The following is a 14,358-nucleotide window of genomic DNA, read 5'->3' as shown; positions in this document are numbered from 1 at the left end:
AACTCGTTTTCAGGGTGGCTTCAAAATGAAAATTTGGTGGTTTATTTTCTGTTAAGATTAAATGAAAGTAGTGGAGATGTTTCAAAGATTCAGTTTCCCATGTTAACAACTTTTTCATTGCATGTGAAGTGTGTTTTTTACTCTTCAACTGCTTATAACCCATGGGAAATTCTAATGGTTTTATGTAATAGAACAAGAAATTAAAATTTACCAGTAAGTCTTGCATGTGGCAGATGTCTTTTTCCACTGCTGTGAAAACCAAAACTTGGTGAAGTTATAAATCTCCAGAAAATCTATTCATAAGTACTTGAAGAAATCATTAGACTTTGGCAGCTGTTTATTTCTTTTTGGTTGCTTCAGAGAGCATAGTCTTTTTAGTTAATTTGTTTCTTTTTTCTTCCCCTTTCAAGCTCCCCTTTTCTCTTTTGTTTCATGTGCAATGACCTGGGTTGCTCTGTTGTCCCCCTCTGGGGCTCAACAGAAAGAAATTATCTGCAGGTGTTTCTTTCAATTGACAGAAACACTGTTGCTATATTACACATATGTAGAGGAAGCTTATTACTGGGAGAAAAAGTAGGATTAAGAGTGAAATTAACAGTGAAATAATGTGCTGATCATCAAGGGGTAAAGAGCAGTTATTTTAACTTCTGTGTGTTTCTAAAGGGATTTGGCTTAACATGATGAGGGAGATAAGAAAAGTACTTCTGGTAACGGAATAAATGTCAATAGGAAGGTTTCTGTTAATGCACAGGGACTTAATTTACCTAGGATATTTTTTTTATCTCTTAAATCTCTGTAGGTAAAACTTTACTCAGAATGTCATTTCTAGTTTTTATATATTTTGATGCATATTTCTGTCTTTGCCTAATCATCCATTAAATTTCAGTGAGTAAAGTTTTCGGAAGATGGCATCTACAGTAAAGGAGAGGAGAAGAGTGAACATGTAACATTGACTTGCATAATGTTGTTACATACAACATTACAGAATACTTAATTGTCAAACAGCTGTTACAACAAATAACTATTGTAGAAAATAATGAAGTCCTCTCTCCTTCAAAGGAGGAAATAAATGTTTTGCAAAGTCATAAAAAGACACATTTTGCATTCATGACTCTATTGGATTTATTATTAGGTTACTTAGATTAATTTCCCACTGTACTGTTATATGAATACAGATTTTATGCACAGTTGCTTTTTATATGAGCAGCATTGCTACAAGCTTGCACATATGAAGCTGTATTGATATTTTGTAATTTTTATCAAAGTGTCTCTTACCTCCCTTCTTTGCTGTTGTGCTGCTGACTGTAAATCCCTGTAGGTGTATCAAGGTGTGAAGAAGCATGGCTTTTTGCAGCCGCACATGCTGGCAGAGCAGGAGGTGGTTATCACCACCTATGATGTCCTGCGCACCGAACTGAACTACGTAGATATTCCCCACAGCAACAGCGAAGACGGGCGCCGCTTCAGGAACCAGAAGCGCTACATGGCCATCCCCAGCCCCTTGGTAGCAGTGGAGTGGTGGAGGATCTGCCTCGATGAAGCACAAATGGTTGAATGCACCACTGCAAAGGTATGACATTCCTGGTCATGCATTCATTTAACTTGAAAATGTTTGGATAAGTTTATTGAAGTAATAGAGTCTTTCCTTCCCATCTCTTAATGTTCAGAGTACAACTCATGTAATTTGTCTTTGTCCAATGTTCTTCAGAAGTTAATTTTCTGTTGGAGATACTTACTATTAAATGGTTCTCCTCATGGAATTTTTGTGAGGTATATCTAGCTCAAAAAATACTTAACATAATCTATACTGACAGTTTAAAGAACTAGGTCATCATGTTGTATATGGTGTTTGATAGTTAGCATTGTTCAGTGATGTGGTTCAGAGGCATAGATATGTCCTTTGGGTCTAGAAGCTGAACTAGTCAGGAGTCTGTCTGGAAACTCAAGGGATACAGTCTGCAGTGGGTATTATTTTAATTGTTGGTTTAATGCATATCTGAAATGTCATACAGTCTTTGTCCAGTCTTTTAGCCCAAGACAGGAGGACAAAAATGCTACTTATATAATGCCTTACAGGCTTTAATGTTTAAATTTTTTTAACATACAGTTTATTTTGATATTTGTTTACATTCTTTGAACCCTTGATTGCACTTGATTACTTGGAAGAGGACATGTCTTTTATCAGCTTTCAATTACATTGCACCAATGCTGTTTCTAGGTCTTAGGGTACATTCTGAAAAGATGTTCAGACTTCTCAAAAATAAGATCCATGTGCTGTCAGACTGTGTTCCACTGTTTTTCCTTTCCTACCACTGGCTCTATGTCCTTTCATTAGGCTGCTGAAATGGCGCTCCGTTTGAGTGGAATCAATCGCTGGTGTGTCAGTGGCACTCCTGTGCAGCGAGGATTAGAAGGTGAGATTTGATGTAACGGTGTAATGTGTGGGCTTTCCTTGTGCTGATAACTAGGTGGGGCTTTGAAACAGTTAAAAAGTCTGCTAGTTTTGTCCTGAATTCACTAGGTACTCTAACTTTGTAAGCCATAAACTTTAAGCATGATAATAAAGCTATCAATACATGTATCAATATAAAAATTAAAGAGCTGAAGTCTTTTTGTTTCCCTGAGTTAGACAAGTAATCTGGGGAGCAGAGAAGCTGTATGTCTAATAGCTGACTCAAGTGTGTTCTTCACTTTTCACTTAGTGGAGTGGATAAATACTAACCCTTCTCTGTAGCAGATGGTCTGCCCTGGTTACAGAATCCTGTGACCTGTCAAATGCAAGCAAAGCTGTATTTACTTTTTGCATAGCTCTGTATGAACTACCGTGGGCATCCACTGCCGTGAATATAAATTCTAGAAGTCATGCTAAAGCTTATGAAACTGTCTCCAGTCCTTATATAAGGACCTAATGAATTGAGATGTGTGGAGTAGGTAGCTGTATGTTAGCAGGTGACATTTATCTTGTCTTTTTTTTTGTGGTGCTCAGTTTCTGTAGGCAGCCTTCAGACAGAGATAGAATAAAAGAAAGGGAGCTGACTAACTGCTTTATCTCCCTGTGTTCTCTGATGGATTTTGAAATATAAGGTATACACTGGGGCAATGCATTTGAAAGTGGGTAAATCAGTGTAAGCATTTGTGGACTGTTGTTTGGATACTAAGTTGTAAAAATCAATATTTTCAGTTAAATTTATAAATACATGTAATAGTTGTGAGAATACATCATTCATGAAGCAAAGCTGTAGAAAGAAGTGATTGATTTTAGTGTTGTTATGAACTCCTTCAAGGCCTTATTTGTGATAGTGTTGGTTTAATGCATATCTGAAATGTCATACAGTTCATAATACAGACTCTAAGGCAGCCCCCATCACATTGGGGATGAAAACTGCTGCCTCATTTCAATCTGTGCCACTGCTGCTGTAATGTGTAGCATCCCATGAATTCTCCCAGCTCGGTCAATTCACCTCGGCCCTGGCAACAGCAGTAACTACTCACCATAGAGTCAGTCTTCCTGGGGAGAAAAACAGTCTCCCATTTGGGCTTCTGTGCTGCAACTTCCCCTGTGTAACTTCCCCTGGTGTCTCCTTTCCCTGTCCCCTCACTGGATTGGTATCCCTGGTGGCCACCCCCTTTTCCCTAGAGACCAAACCCCTCTGCCCAGCCCTTAGCTCTGCCCCCACCCATTCCCCTTCTTAGGCTGTCTCCTCCACGTGGTCAGCCTCTTTTTACCTCGCTGGGTTCCCTTCAGCCACATGTGATATCCTCCACTGGAATAAAACCCTGCAAAAAGAGCCTTTCTTGCCTCTATCGCTGAGCCAGCTGCAGTGAGTGTTGAGAGAGGGTCTGACTACGTTGCCTAAAGGTTATCTCAACTTGCTTTTCCACAGGAGAGGCTTGTGGGGGACAGATTTTAGGCAGCAGCAACCACTACTCTAGCACCCACCTTTTTAGTAATGCAGTGAGATATGACCTCTGGGTAAACAATTGCTTCTTGCATAGAAATGATTCCCAGGATTTTTCTTCCTCTAGTCTGTGATGTATTTGGTGAATGTCTCAATGCTTTCAGCTGAATACTGAATTACGATAAAGCTGAGAGACTAAGGAATGCAGCCACCAGATTTTCAAGAGCTATCAGATATCATCGCGTATCTCTGTTTCTGCAGTATCCATGTGAAGCATTTAAATGTGTGCTTCTGTATTTTTCTAGTAAGATTTAGACATAAGTTTAAAGTCAGTATGTCCTTAATTTTCATTCCAGAAAGTGATGGGTTTCTGAATTAGGCAGAATTAGCAAGATGTATTCTCTCAATTAGCAAGAAAACAATTGAAGTGTCTTTTGTTAATTTCTTATGCATTAGTAGAGAAGTGAAAACTCTTCTGAATTGCAGCCCCTTCTAGGATTGTGGGCAGCAGACAGTTGGTGCACAGCAGGCTCTGAAGTAATGATGCTGAGCAATATTGGTTTAGAAAAACCTGGCAAACCCAGTTAACCATATGCAATCATGTAATTTTTGCCTCTTGTCTCTGCTCTGAGTAGGCTTAAATTCTTTGCTCCCTTCTGCTAAGCTTGAAATTAGGAAAGTGTCTCACAAACAGCTATATTCTCTCAAGTTGTATTGAAATCAAAAACGAGCTAAAGGAGAGAATGTCCACCTTCCACCACCCAGTCCCTTGCCTCAAATATTTTACTGAGGGAGTGACTGGAAAACAAGTACAAAAGGTAAAGGCCAGAATGGAGATGGTTTTTGCCTTAGAAGCAGTTTGTATGACAGTTAATTTTTTTAAGACATATTATGAAGTATTAAAACAGAAACACTTTCTTTTCTTGGCAGACTTGTATGGATTAGTCCTTTTTCTTGGAGTTGATCCTTACTGGGTCAAGCATTGGTGGGACCAACTACTATATCGACCTTATTGTAGAAAAAATCCCCGGCCTCTCTACAGTCTAATTGCGAAGATAATGTGGAGATCAGCAAAGAAGGATGTGCTTGACCAAGTAAATAAAAGTTTTGAGTTTTAGAATTCCTGAACATAATTTATCAATAATTTTATTTGCAAATTACTTATTTTATTTTTAAATTTCAGATTCAAATCCCCCCTCAGACAGAAAATATACACTGGCTTCATTTCTCTCCTGTGGAGAGACACTTCTATCATCGCCAGCATGAGGTGTGCTGCCAGGATGCATTGGCAAAACTCAGGAAGATTTCGGACTGGACTCTTAAGCTTAGCAGCCTAGATAGAAGGACTGTGACTTCTATTCTATACCCTTTGCTACGGCTGAGGCAGGCCTGCTGTCACCCACAAGCTGTTCGGGGAGAGTTCTTGCCACTGCAGAAAAGGTAGTGAAATTTCTGTCATTTCTTAAATAGCCTACTTTATCCAAAGCAAAACTCTGATTTCAGTCTCCAGCAGTGCAAGTTCTTGTACAGTCCTCAAATAAACCTAATTTAAGCTTCTTTAGTTCAATGTGTGACTATGACACACCAAGGTAATCTGACCTCGGAAAGTGAACACGGCACAGTGGGGACATTAGTGTAATTCTTGTGTTAGAGAACATAGTACTGAAGGCGTTTGATTCTCCAGTGAAATTCTTACCTTACTATGACTAGGGTGTTGCAGGTAACAGATTGAGTGTGAAACAAATCAGATTCTTGTTTTTGTTTTAAAATAAGCCTGCTGCTTTTTGTTTTTGATAATGTACAAAACTCACATTCATGAATGAGAGCAATGAAAGAACTGAATCAACAGAATGAAATAATTCTTAGTTCAATTAAAATGTTAACATGAGGTTGAAGAATTTGTAAATATAGATCCAAATTTGAAAGCTATTCAAATTATCTTTTATTTGCATGCTTTCAAGATCCTCTTCCCCCACAGGTCCTCTGCAAGTATCAGTTTGGTCTCAGCTTTTGTTAGACCAAAAAAAAAAAAAAAAAGAGCATGTTGCCAGTCCTGTTGAGAAATGTAGCTGGTACCTTTTCAGTGAGTTAAGAAGGAGGTTGTGAAAGAACAGGCTGTTTCAGTTCCAGCCTCTCAGAGTGGTGTCTATGTTTCTTTTGTTAAGCTACAGGTAGGGAAGAACTTCAGCTTTTAGCGCTGCCAATGTTATTGCTACTGTTTCCTAGTCCATCCATTCTATTCAGTCTCCTTCAGTTCTTGTTAGAAGTTTTATGTCCTACTCCTTGCTCTTTGTTATACAGGGCACCTGCAGTGCCTAAGCAGCTGAAGCTGACTTTGCACCTACTTGAGCAGAGACCAATAGTTAGATGCTGTGCTGTCACACTTACTGTGGCAGTCTGCTAATGTGGAAGCAAGGACTCAAACATAGGAGAAATCAATATTCCCACCCATCATACAAGATTATTTGCATTAAAATGAGCCAGTGTAGTATAAATGAATATATACATATGTAATATTTATATATTACATATTTATGAATATATAAATATTATATAAAAATGAATATATAAATATGTAGTATAAATATGTAAACTGAGCAGAGTATGGTGGGAACAGCTTTGTACTGTGTTGATTTTGGTGGAATGGTTGCACAGTGACAGCTGCATAGTAATTGATGGAAAATTCTATTTGTCACCAGTGGGTAGATGAGATCAACAGACATGTAAGATCATCATCTCTTCGAGTTCTGGTAAGATTATATAGTTTGATATTCTATAGAGTTATTTTAGCAAGGCTTGGGGCTTCCTGTCTGATATTCTGCATCAGAAGTTCAGAGGTCTTTGTCCTCTCTGCCAGAGCTCTACATGGAAATGTAGAACCAGCAATGGAAATGAAATCTTTCTCAAAATTACATGTACAAAGACAAGTCAATTCCCAGCACTGTTTATATACCTTTTTTGTGAACCAAACTTGACTGCAGCAGTGGACATTCCCAGAATAGAGAGACAATTTGGTTCCTGCCTTTGGTTATATGTAGGAGAATAATGCAGAAATTCTCTGCTAGGACCTTTGATTAATATGAGAAATATACTGAAATAAGAAATTCGATGCTGGAACGTATAGATAAGAGACAAGGGCCTGGAATAAAAACCTGAGTTTGGAGCATATTCTGTTCTATGATAGATGACTTTTTTCCCCCACCTCTGTAGTGAAGGCAGTAAATGAGATCTACTCAGGAAGCAAAAAAAAAAAAAAAAAAAAAGCTCTCCTTGTTTAACCAAGTAAAAACCCCTTCTTTTTGCCTTAATTGGTAGTCTCGGGCTGTGTATGAAGTTGCAAATTTTACATGTAAATCCTTCTGCTGTTACAATTTTTCTTGGAACTGCTGATGGTTTTGAAAATAAAAGGTAAGTAGCAATGGTGGAAGTATCAGCATATGTCATGTATATTTACTATTGCCTTTTTAGAATTAAGTAATTATGAATAGTGATTATATTGATTTAAAGCTGACTCTGGTGTAACACTGTACTATAAAACCAAGAATCAGTTTCTGCAATTGGAACAGTGTTGCGGGGAAAGTAAAATAAAGGCCTAGGGAAGGGTATCTTTCCATAATTTGAGCCCAGTCTGTGCAAGCGTTCAGTACTCTGTTCCACAGTGTTGAACACTAAATAGTAAGTGCTTCTCCTGAAGGTGAATGAGGCTGAGGAGCAGGGTTTCAGTGAGGTGGGGGGTGGTGTCTGGTCTAACAGCAGCCATTGGTATCAGAAGCAGCCTCAGGTCAGCTGCTGTAGGCTGTTGCTATTGTTTACTCTCCTGTCTCTTCATATCAGTCCTCTGATTCTTTACCCTGTGGCTTTGCTCCAAGGTATCCTTCAGACTTCCTTCTTGCATTCTCCTCATTTCTGTTCTTGCTTCTCTCTTTCCATTTCTGGTATTTTTATGTGAAACTAATTCTCTTCTGGTAAAATTCCTTTCTTAATTTGCAGATATGACAAATATAGAAAAGAAAGTTTAGAATGATTTTTGCTAGTCTTCTCAGTTCTCATTTCACACATTTTATTCTTTACATTGACACTTCATGTGTTTTGTGTTTGGATTGGTAGCAGAGGGTAGAAGTGTAGTCTGTCACAGCTGTTTTCATCTGAACAGCTTTTGACAAAATGAGGTCTATTTTGCTTGTTTGCAGTTCACTACTAACGGAAGGAGAACAATATTTTGCCCCATGAAGGATTATTTTACCAAATTCAAGTTTTTGTCTTGCTCCTTATTTTTTGGTGTTCCAGGAGATGGCAACCTTTGGACACACTCAAGTTAGGGTAAAGCTCTAGCAGGAAGAAAATCTGACAGCTAGAGGTTTTTTAATAATAAAGAAATCTCAAAAAAACATTTACAACATGTTGGATGGATGTAATGATCTGCTATGCTGCTCATGACCCACTTATTTTTTGGTACTGTGATTTTGTTTCAAATTTGGTCTCCTTTTCAGCACCATGACCATGGAGGAACTGTTGGCATCTCTGCAAAAGAAATGTCGAACAGAGTGTGAAGAAGCTCACCGACAGCTGGTGTGCGCTCTTAATGGTTTAGCTGGTATCCATATCATTAAAGGTAAGGCAAATATAGGAGTAAAGAATATGCTCCATCTCTGTGTACTGAGAGGTTAAAAGAAGTCATACTTGTGTAATTGTACTTAACCTGCTTTTGTTCTATCAGTACTGCTTTCTGGGCTTCCCTTGTGCGCCAGCCATGCAAACTGCTATGCTAAGATTCCTTTTCCTGCTCCTTCTAGACGGCTCTGTCAATGTCAATTTTGTCTGAATTATAAGGCAAAAAAAGCTTTGAATGAGAAACAAAAATAATTATATGAATCTTGAGTGGCCCACAAAATAAAAATAAAATTACTCCATTATGAATGTGTAAAAATGCCACTTTTCCAAGTTCTTCTAAAGCTGACATGCTGTTTGAACTTTTCCAGCTCATGTCAAAGTCCTCCGTCAAGAACAGGCAAACTGCCTTTTCTCTTACCTGCCTCACAGAAAGACTATATTCAGTCAGTAGGTTTGAAATAATTTGTTACAACTGGAGCATGGAGATGTGTTTCTGATAGTTAAGTGCTTAGAAAGAGTTAGGTACTGATGTAATGCTTTTAAAATACACTAGTAGCCAAAATTATGTTTGGCATATTTTGTAAACTAGATTGATAAACGTTTCATCTGATGAGAAACAAAAGCAGGACAAAAGAGGCAGAGTTCTGGTCTGTAACTCCTTCCCCAGTATTACTCTTACACTCAGACTTCTTTATCAGGAAAGGGGAAGCACACCTTACATAAAAGTAAGACCATGAATTTAGCCTTAGTATAACTGAAAACTTATAGGTCTAATTATTATTAATCCAAATTTAATTGCTACAGGCAAAGAAAAGAGTGGCAATCACATTTACTTGTTTCTACTTGTCCTGCTTTTCTGATCACCTTTCTGCTTAGGCCCATCCATACTCTGAGGTCAGTGGTTTCATAGATGTGGTAGCAGTGCAATGGCCAGTTGTCACTACCTTCATTGGGAGGAATAAGATGGTTGTGTTGATGCTTTCTTCCTCACACAAGGATCCAATGAGTGTCATTTTTATGTTTGCTAGCATGTTTGTATCTTTCTCTTTCTTCATTGGTCTGCAGCTCCATGAAAACACCAAATTTAGTGGACATGATGCCTTTTATGAATGTTACATACTCTTTCTTTGTTCTCTTTGTTGCCCCTAAAACCAGTTTTGTCCAGCTCTAAGTCTGCATTTCTTTGACTGTGGGTGAGTTGTTTATAGCCATGGCTTCTTTATTCACTGCCAAGCCTGTACACCATCTCTTAGCATCCCATGGCTGTACTCTACACTGCATCCTATATCTTTACTTGTCAATAGCCTCTGCTATTGTTACTAGGCCTGTATTTCCCTACACTACATCATTGTGGTAGTTGTAAATATCTCATTCTACATGGAATAACTGCTTGTTACTGCTGTCTATATAAAGCTGTGTTTGTACCACACAAAGATAAACAAAAGTTTAACAATATACAAAAAATTAGCCACAGACACCTAGTGAATTACAGAAATTGCTATCACAGCTAAGCCAAATAGAAGTTCAGTCAGGTCAAGAAAAATTCAAGGGAGGCCTGACAAGTTTCAAGGTAGAAAATTCAGCGCATAGCTTTTGGCTGGTTACTAGTAATTGCAATCCTATATCACGGGACTACACCCTTAAAAATGCAACTGTTTCAATGTAAGAAGCAGCAAATCTTGTAGACATAGAATTGGTACGCTTCCATATAGATAGGATTATGTTTTTTATTTTACTCTCATCTGACTTGATGCATTTCTCTCTACTTCTCTATGTTTTAAGAGTCTCTAAGAGTATTACTGGCTAAGTAAACTCCCATCAGTTGAGAAAAGAAAATTAGGATGGGTTCATTTTTTCACTACTTTTCCATACACAACTTCAATTTTATATTTCTTTTTAATTGATATAAGCTATTTTCTGAGAAGTGATTGTGATGCTGGCAGCTTGTATTAGTAGTTACGCTCCCTGCATGTACCTAATAATTTCTGCATTTCTGAAGTATGACAAAACTTTCATGCTTTTCACTGGGAGAGTGAATAATGCATTTGCAGTGCAAATTTAGCAATACATCACTGGAGTCAGTTGTAGATGATTTTTTTAAGTGCAACATGAATTTTTTTATTTGGATTTATGCAACCATGAATACATATTTTAAGAGTAAGAGGTTTACAGATCTTACAGTCACAAAAGATACTTAATTTGGAAACTTCATTGGTCTTTATAGAATGTCATATTCTGTCTTTTACCAATTTTGGAGGGAGGAATGACTAGGAAAGAATTGCTTGAAGACAGGTGCTTATTATGCAGAGTCTCTGAGAACATGTTAGTATGTTCCAAGTAATGTAACACTTACAATATTATAGCAGTTTGTATGTTTGAAAACCAACGCAATGTGTCTGTGTTTTTGCTACTCTTTTTTAATTCAGGAGAATATGCAATGGCTGCGGAGCTGTACAGAGAAGTACTAAGATCATCTGAAGAGCACAAAGAAAAGCTCAAAACAGATTCCTTGCAAGTGAGTGAGCATTGAAATGTAAAGAGACATAGTTAAGTCTTTTCTTCATCTCAGTGGTATGCTGAATTACTCTTTCAGCCTGCTGTAATGATAATAATCTTTTCATCACAATGTTTAGATAGGAATCTGTCCCATGACTCCCATGACCTTCATGTTTCCTTTTAAAAAAAAAAAAAAAAGCTACTCTCTTTCTAAAAACCTGCTTGTGCGTTTTCTTGATGTCCCTGAAGCAGCGTGTGATCTCCACCTGCTGTTCTGCAGTATGGTTAACAAGCTGAATTCCTAGACTGGTGCATATGACTGTGACTGCTCATGTCAACAGTGTTGTATTACATCCTGCAATTACAGAATGCAGGGTTTGCACTGAGACTGATATTAATGTGCCAAATGATAGAGAATAATAAAGTATTTGCACTGCAGAAGATAAAAGGGCATCAAAACATGGAAAAGAATTGAAATGCCTTTTATCTTCGGGTATTTGACTTCATGCCTTTTGAATACTATTTTAAAATACTAATATATTTTCCTCATAAAAAAGTCAATAGCTCTCTAAGTAACGTGTTTATAGTTCTTCAAGAACTATCAGTTCTTAATTGGCCAAAATTTTCTTCAGCATAATAAGAGATTTAAAATGTTAGTGACACATAGGTAAGAAGTGGTCAGTTGTCTGTTTATTTGCTTCCATGAGCAAATTATTGTTCGATTGTATTGTGTGTGGTCACCTGACATCTCTGTTGTGCTTCTTTGATTCTTCCTTTTCCTCTGTGACTTCCTGGTGGCTTTTTTCCCTTAGCATAGATGTGTTAGCATAAACTTATTAAGCTGCTCATAGATTGTTAACTATATTGTTCTACTGGATTGTACAATTCAATGAGGTTTTTTTTTTTCCCCTCAAAGTATATGCTGCCTAATATTGCCTTAATGTAATAAAATTTTACTTCTGTTAAGTCTTAGTTGTGTAGGATTAGCTCTTTGGGATAATGGCAAATCACTGCTGGCCAGTCCTCTTAAGTGACAGAGAGGGCAGAAGTGAAGAGAATCCAGGATGTGAGAAGGGCACAAGTTCATGATAGTAGAGGTTATCAGTATGAGTTTGTGGGAGCTGTGCAGGAAGCAGATTATTGGTCTGGTTTGAGAAACAAAGGGTGATGCCAGAGAAGAGGAGCAGAGTTTATATTACTAATCAAATTTATTTTTCCTAAAAGTATACCAAAAGGTCATGTGTTTTTCAATATCTTTTATTTCAGAGAAATGAAAAATATGAAAAATATGAAAAATTATTATAGCTCTTGGGATCTGGTCTTTTCTTTACACTTTGTTTTGCTTTGGATAGGCTAAATGAATTGTTTCCTCAGAATATTCCAAAAGACATTTACCAATGAAAGTGCTCTGAGATAAATAATTTGTTTTTCATAATAGTCAGGGGCTGTTTTAATTAGGAGGGTGAGTATGGCATAGGATCTGATGAACTGGTATCACACTTGCCTGCTGATTTGCTTTTGGGATGTTAAATAAGGTCTTTTTAATAATTCATTTCCTGTCATTTCCTATCCTAGTAAAATGTGGAATCTTTCTTCTCTTTATAAGATGCTTCCATCTTATAAAGATGGAATCTTTCTCTTCCATTAGTAGAGAAAGACAAAACTGATTTTAAATGCATGCTAATTTCTTGCTGGAAGCTTTCATTGCTCTTCAGGTTTTTCCTGTCACGGATGTTGCAATGGATTTTTTTCATTATTGCTTTTGACTTTGTGTGTATTTAGAGACTTCATTCTACACATAATTTGATGGAATTGTTGGCAAAGCACCCAGGAATTCCCCCAACTTTGCGTGATAGCCGACTTGCAGAAGAGGTAATCGTATTTTGTTTTTACATAAGCATTAAAGAACACATTTTTATTTTTTGTCACCTCAGCATTTTCTCCAACTAAAGAAACAGCCATTCTTTTCATTTCAAAAGAAATAGCTTTTGCATAAACTACATACATTTTCCTTAAACTTAGTAAAATCAAGAGTTGTTTACTGTGTGATGAGAGCAGAAATGTCCAATACAATATTGTGGTTCTCAATGCTGGTGGCCTCTCTTGAGAACGTATTTTTGGAAATTTTAATCGTTTTTACCTCTAAAATGCTGTTTCCCCACCCCCATGTTCTTGTGGAAATTACTTACATAGATGTAAAGAAAAAGAATAAGATAATGATAAAGAATGTGTCATCCTGAATTCTTCTGAGTCCCGTATTTCCTCACATTTTCTTTAGCATTCCTCATTTTTAACTTCAAATATTCAGTTTTCTGTAGGTGAAGTTTATTTTTGTTTGATCAGATGGGCAAATCCCTGTATATCACTTTCTGTATGCATAAGATTAACTATGTCCTTAATCTTAAACTGGCAAACTAGCTGGGATTACTCTTCCCTGCTGGGTACTTGGAGTGGACACAAGGACAGCATTTGTAAGAGAACTTCATTATTGTGTCACTGTTTGGGCTGAAAGGGACCTTGGGACGTTTCTAGCTGATCTTCCCCCTCAGAGCAAGGTCAACATGGATTTCTGTCCAGGTATCCCAGGGCTTTATCCAACTGGCCTTTTAAAACCTCCAAGGAAAGAGATTTCGCAACTTAACTGAGTAGCCTGTTCCAGTACTTCATATATCTTATAGTAGGGAGGCTCTGTGTGATTTTTTTTCCTGTTGCAATTTATGGCCATTGTTCCTTGTTCACTTGCCATGTTCTTCAGTAAAATGCCTGGACTCCCAGTCTTGGTGATTTTCTTCTGCCTGCTAGGAAGCTGTTCTTTAGTAATCTCTGAACTTCTCTCCTTCAAGTTGCACAGGCCCAGTTCTTCCAGCCTCTCCTGTTTTAAGCTGGTGATGAGTATCTGTCTTACTATATGGCTATCTTCTGATATTTTATCATTTTTATGCAAATTCTATGTAAGCATGGCAGTTTTTTCTGTTTTAATGAGCCTTGTTCTCCTAATATATAAAGTTTGTCCCTGCCTTATAGAAGTTCTATAGAACTATTGCCTGTTTTTTATTGGCCTGTAATTCTAGCAATTTTTAAATACCACATTATCCTGGCATGATTATGAAGAAAGCTGTTAGAAAATTTGTTTTGTTTATAAATGAGATACAGAGGTGGTTTTTCATAGCTACCTTTTTCAAGTCCTGTCCACTCCAGGTAAACTGGACTCTGTAACAACAATGTATTATCTGTATATGTGAGGAATACTGCAAACACAAAAAGACTTAAACATACACTAAAATGCACAAAATAAATGTATGTAGTGAAATCAGTATGTAATGGTGGAAGATACATGTTACTTTTGATTGTT

At 37.4% G+C, this 14,358-nt stretch overlaps 1 protein-coding gene across 2 annotated transcripts in view; it reads left to right on the top strand.

The window, feature by feature from the left end:
• SHPRH (SNF2 histone linker PHD RING helicase) overlaps positions 1-14,358 on the top strand; it is a 49,212-nt gene that overhangs the window by 16,060 nt on the left and 18,794 nt on the right. For both annotated transcript variants that reach the window (XM_030268160.4, XM_030268161.4), the window contains exons 10-16: positions 1,319-1,570; positions 2,336-2,414; positions 4,830-4,993; positions 5,083-5,339; positions 8,390-8,511; positions 10,937-11,025; positions 12,789-12,878. In XM_030268160.4, coding sequence (XP_030124020.4) covers positions 1,319-1,570; positions 2,336-2,414; positions 4,830-4,993; positions 5,083-5,339; positions 8,390-8,511; positions 10,937-11,025; positions 12,789-12,878 — 1,053 coding nt within the window. The remainder of the gene's footprint in view (positions 1-1,318; positions 1,571-2,335; positions 2,415-4,829; positions 4,994-5,082; positions 5,340-8,389; positions 8,512-10,936; positions 11,026-12,788; positions 12,879-14,358) is intronic.

This window comes from Taeniopygia guttata, chromosome 3 (genome assembly GCF_048771995.1).
Source record: "Taeniopygia guttata chromosome 3, bTaeGut7.mat, whole genome shotgun sequence".
NCBI classification, from domain to species: domain Eukaryota; kingdom Metazoa; phylum Chordata; class Aves; order Passeriformes; family Estrildidae; genus Taeniopygia; species Taeniopygia guttata.
The sequence above is the reverse complement of the archived record's forward strand: the minus strand, read 5'-3'. Positions and strand labels throughout refer to the sequence as shown.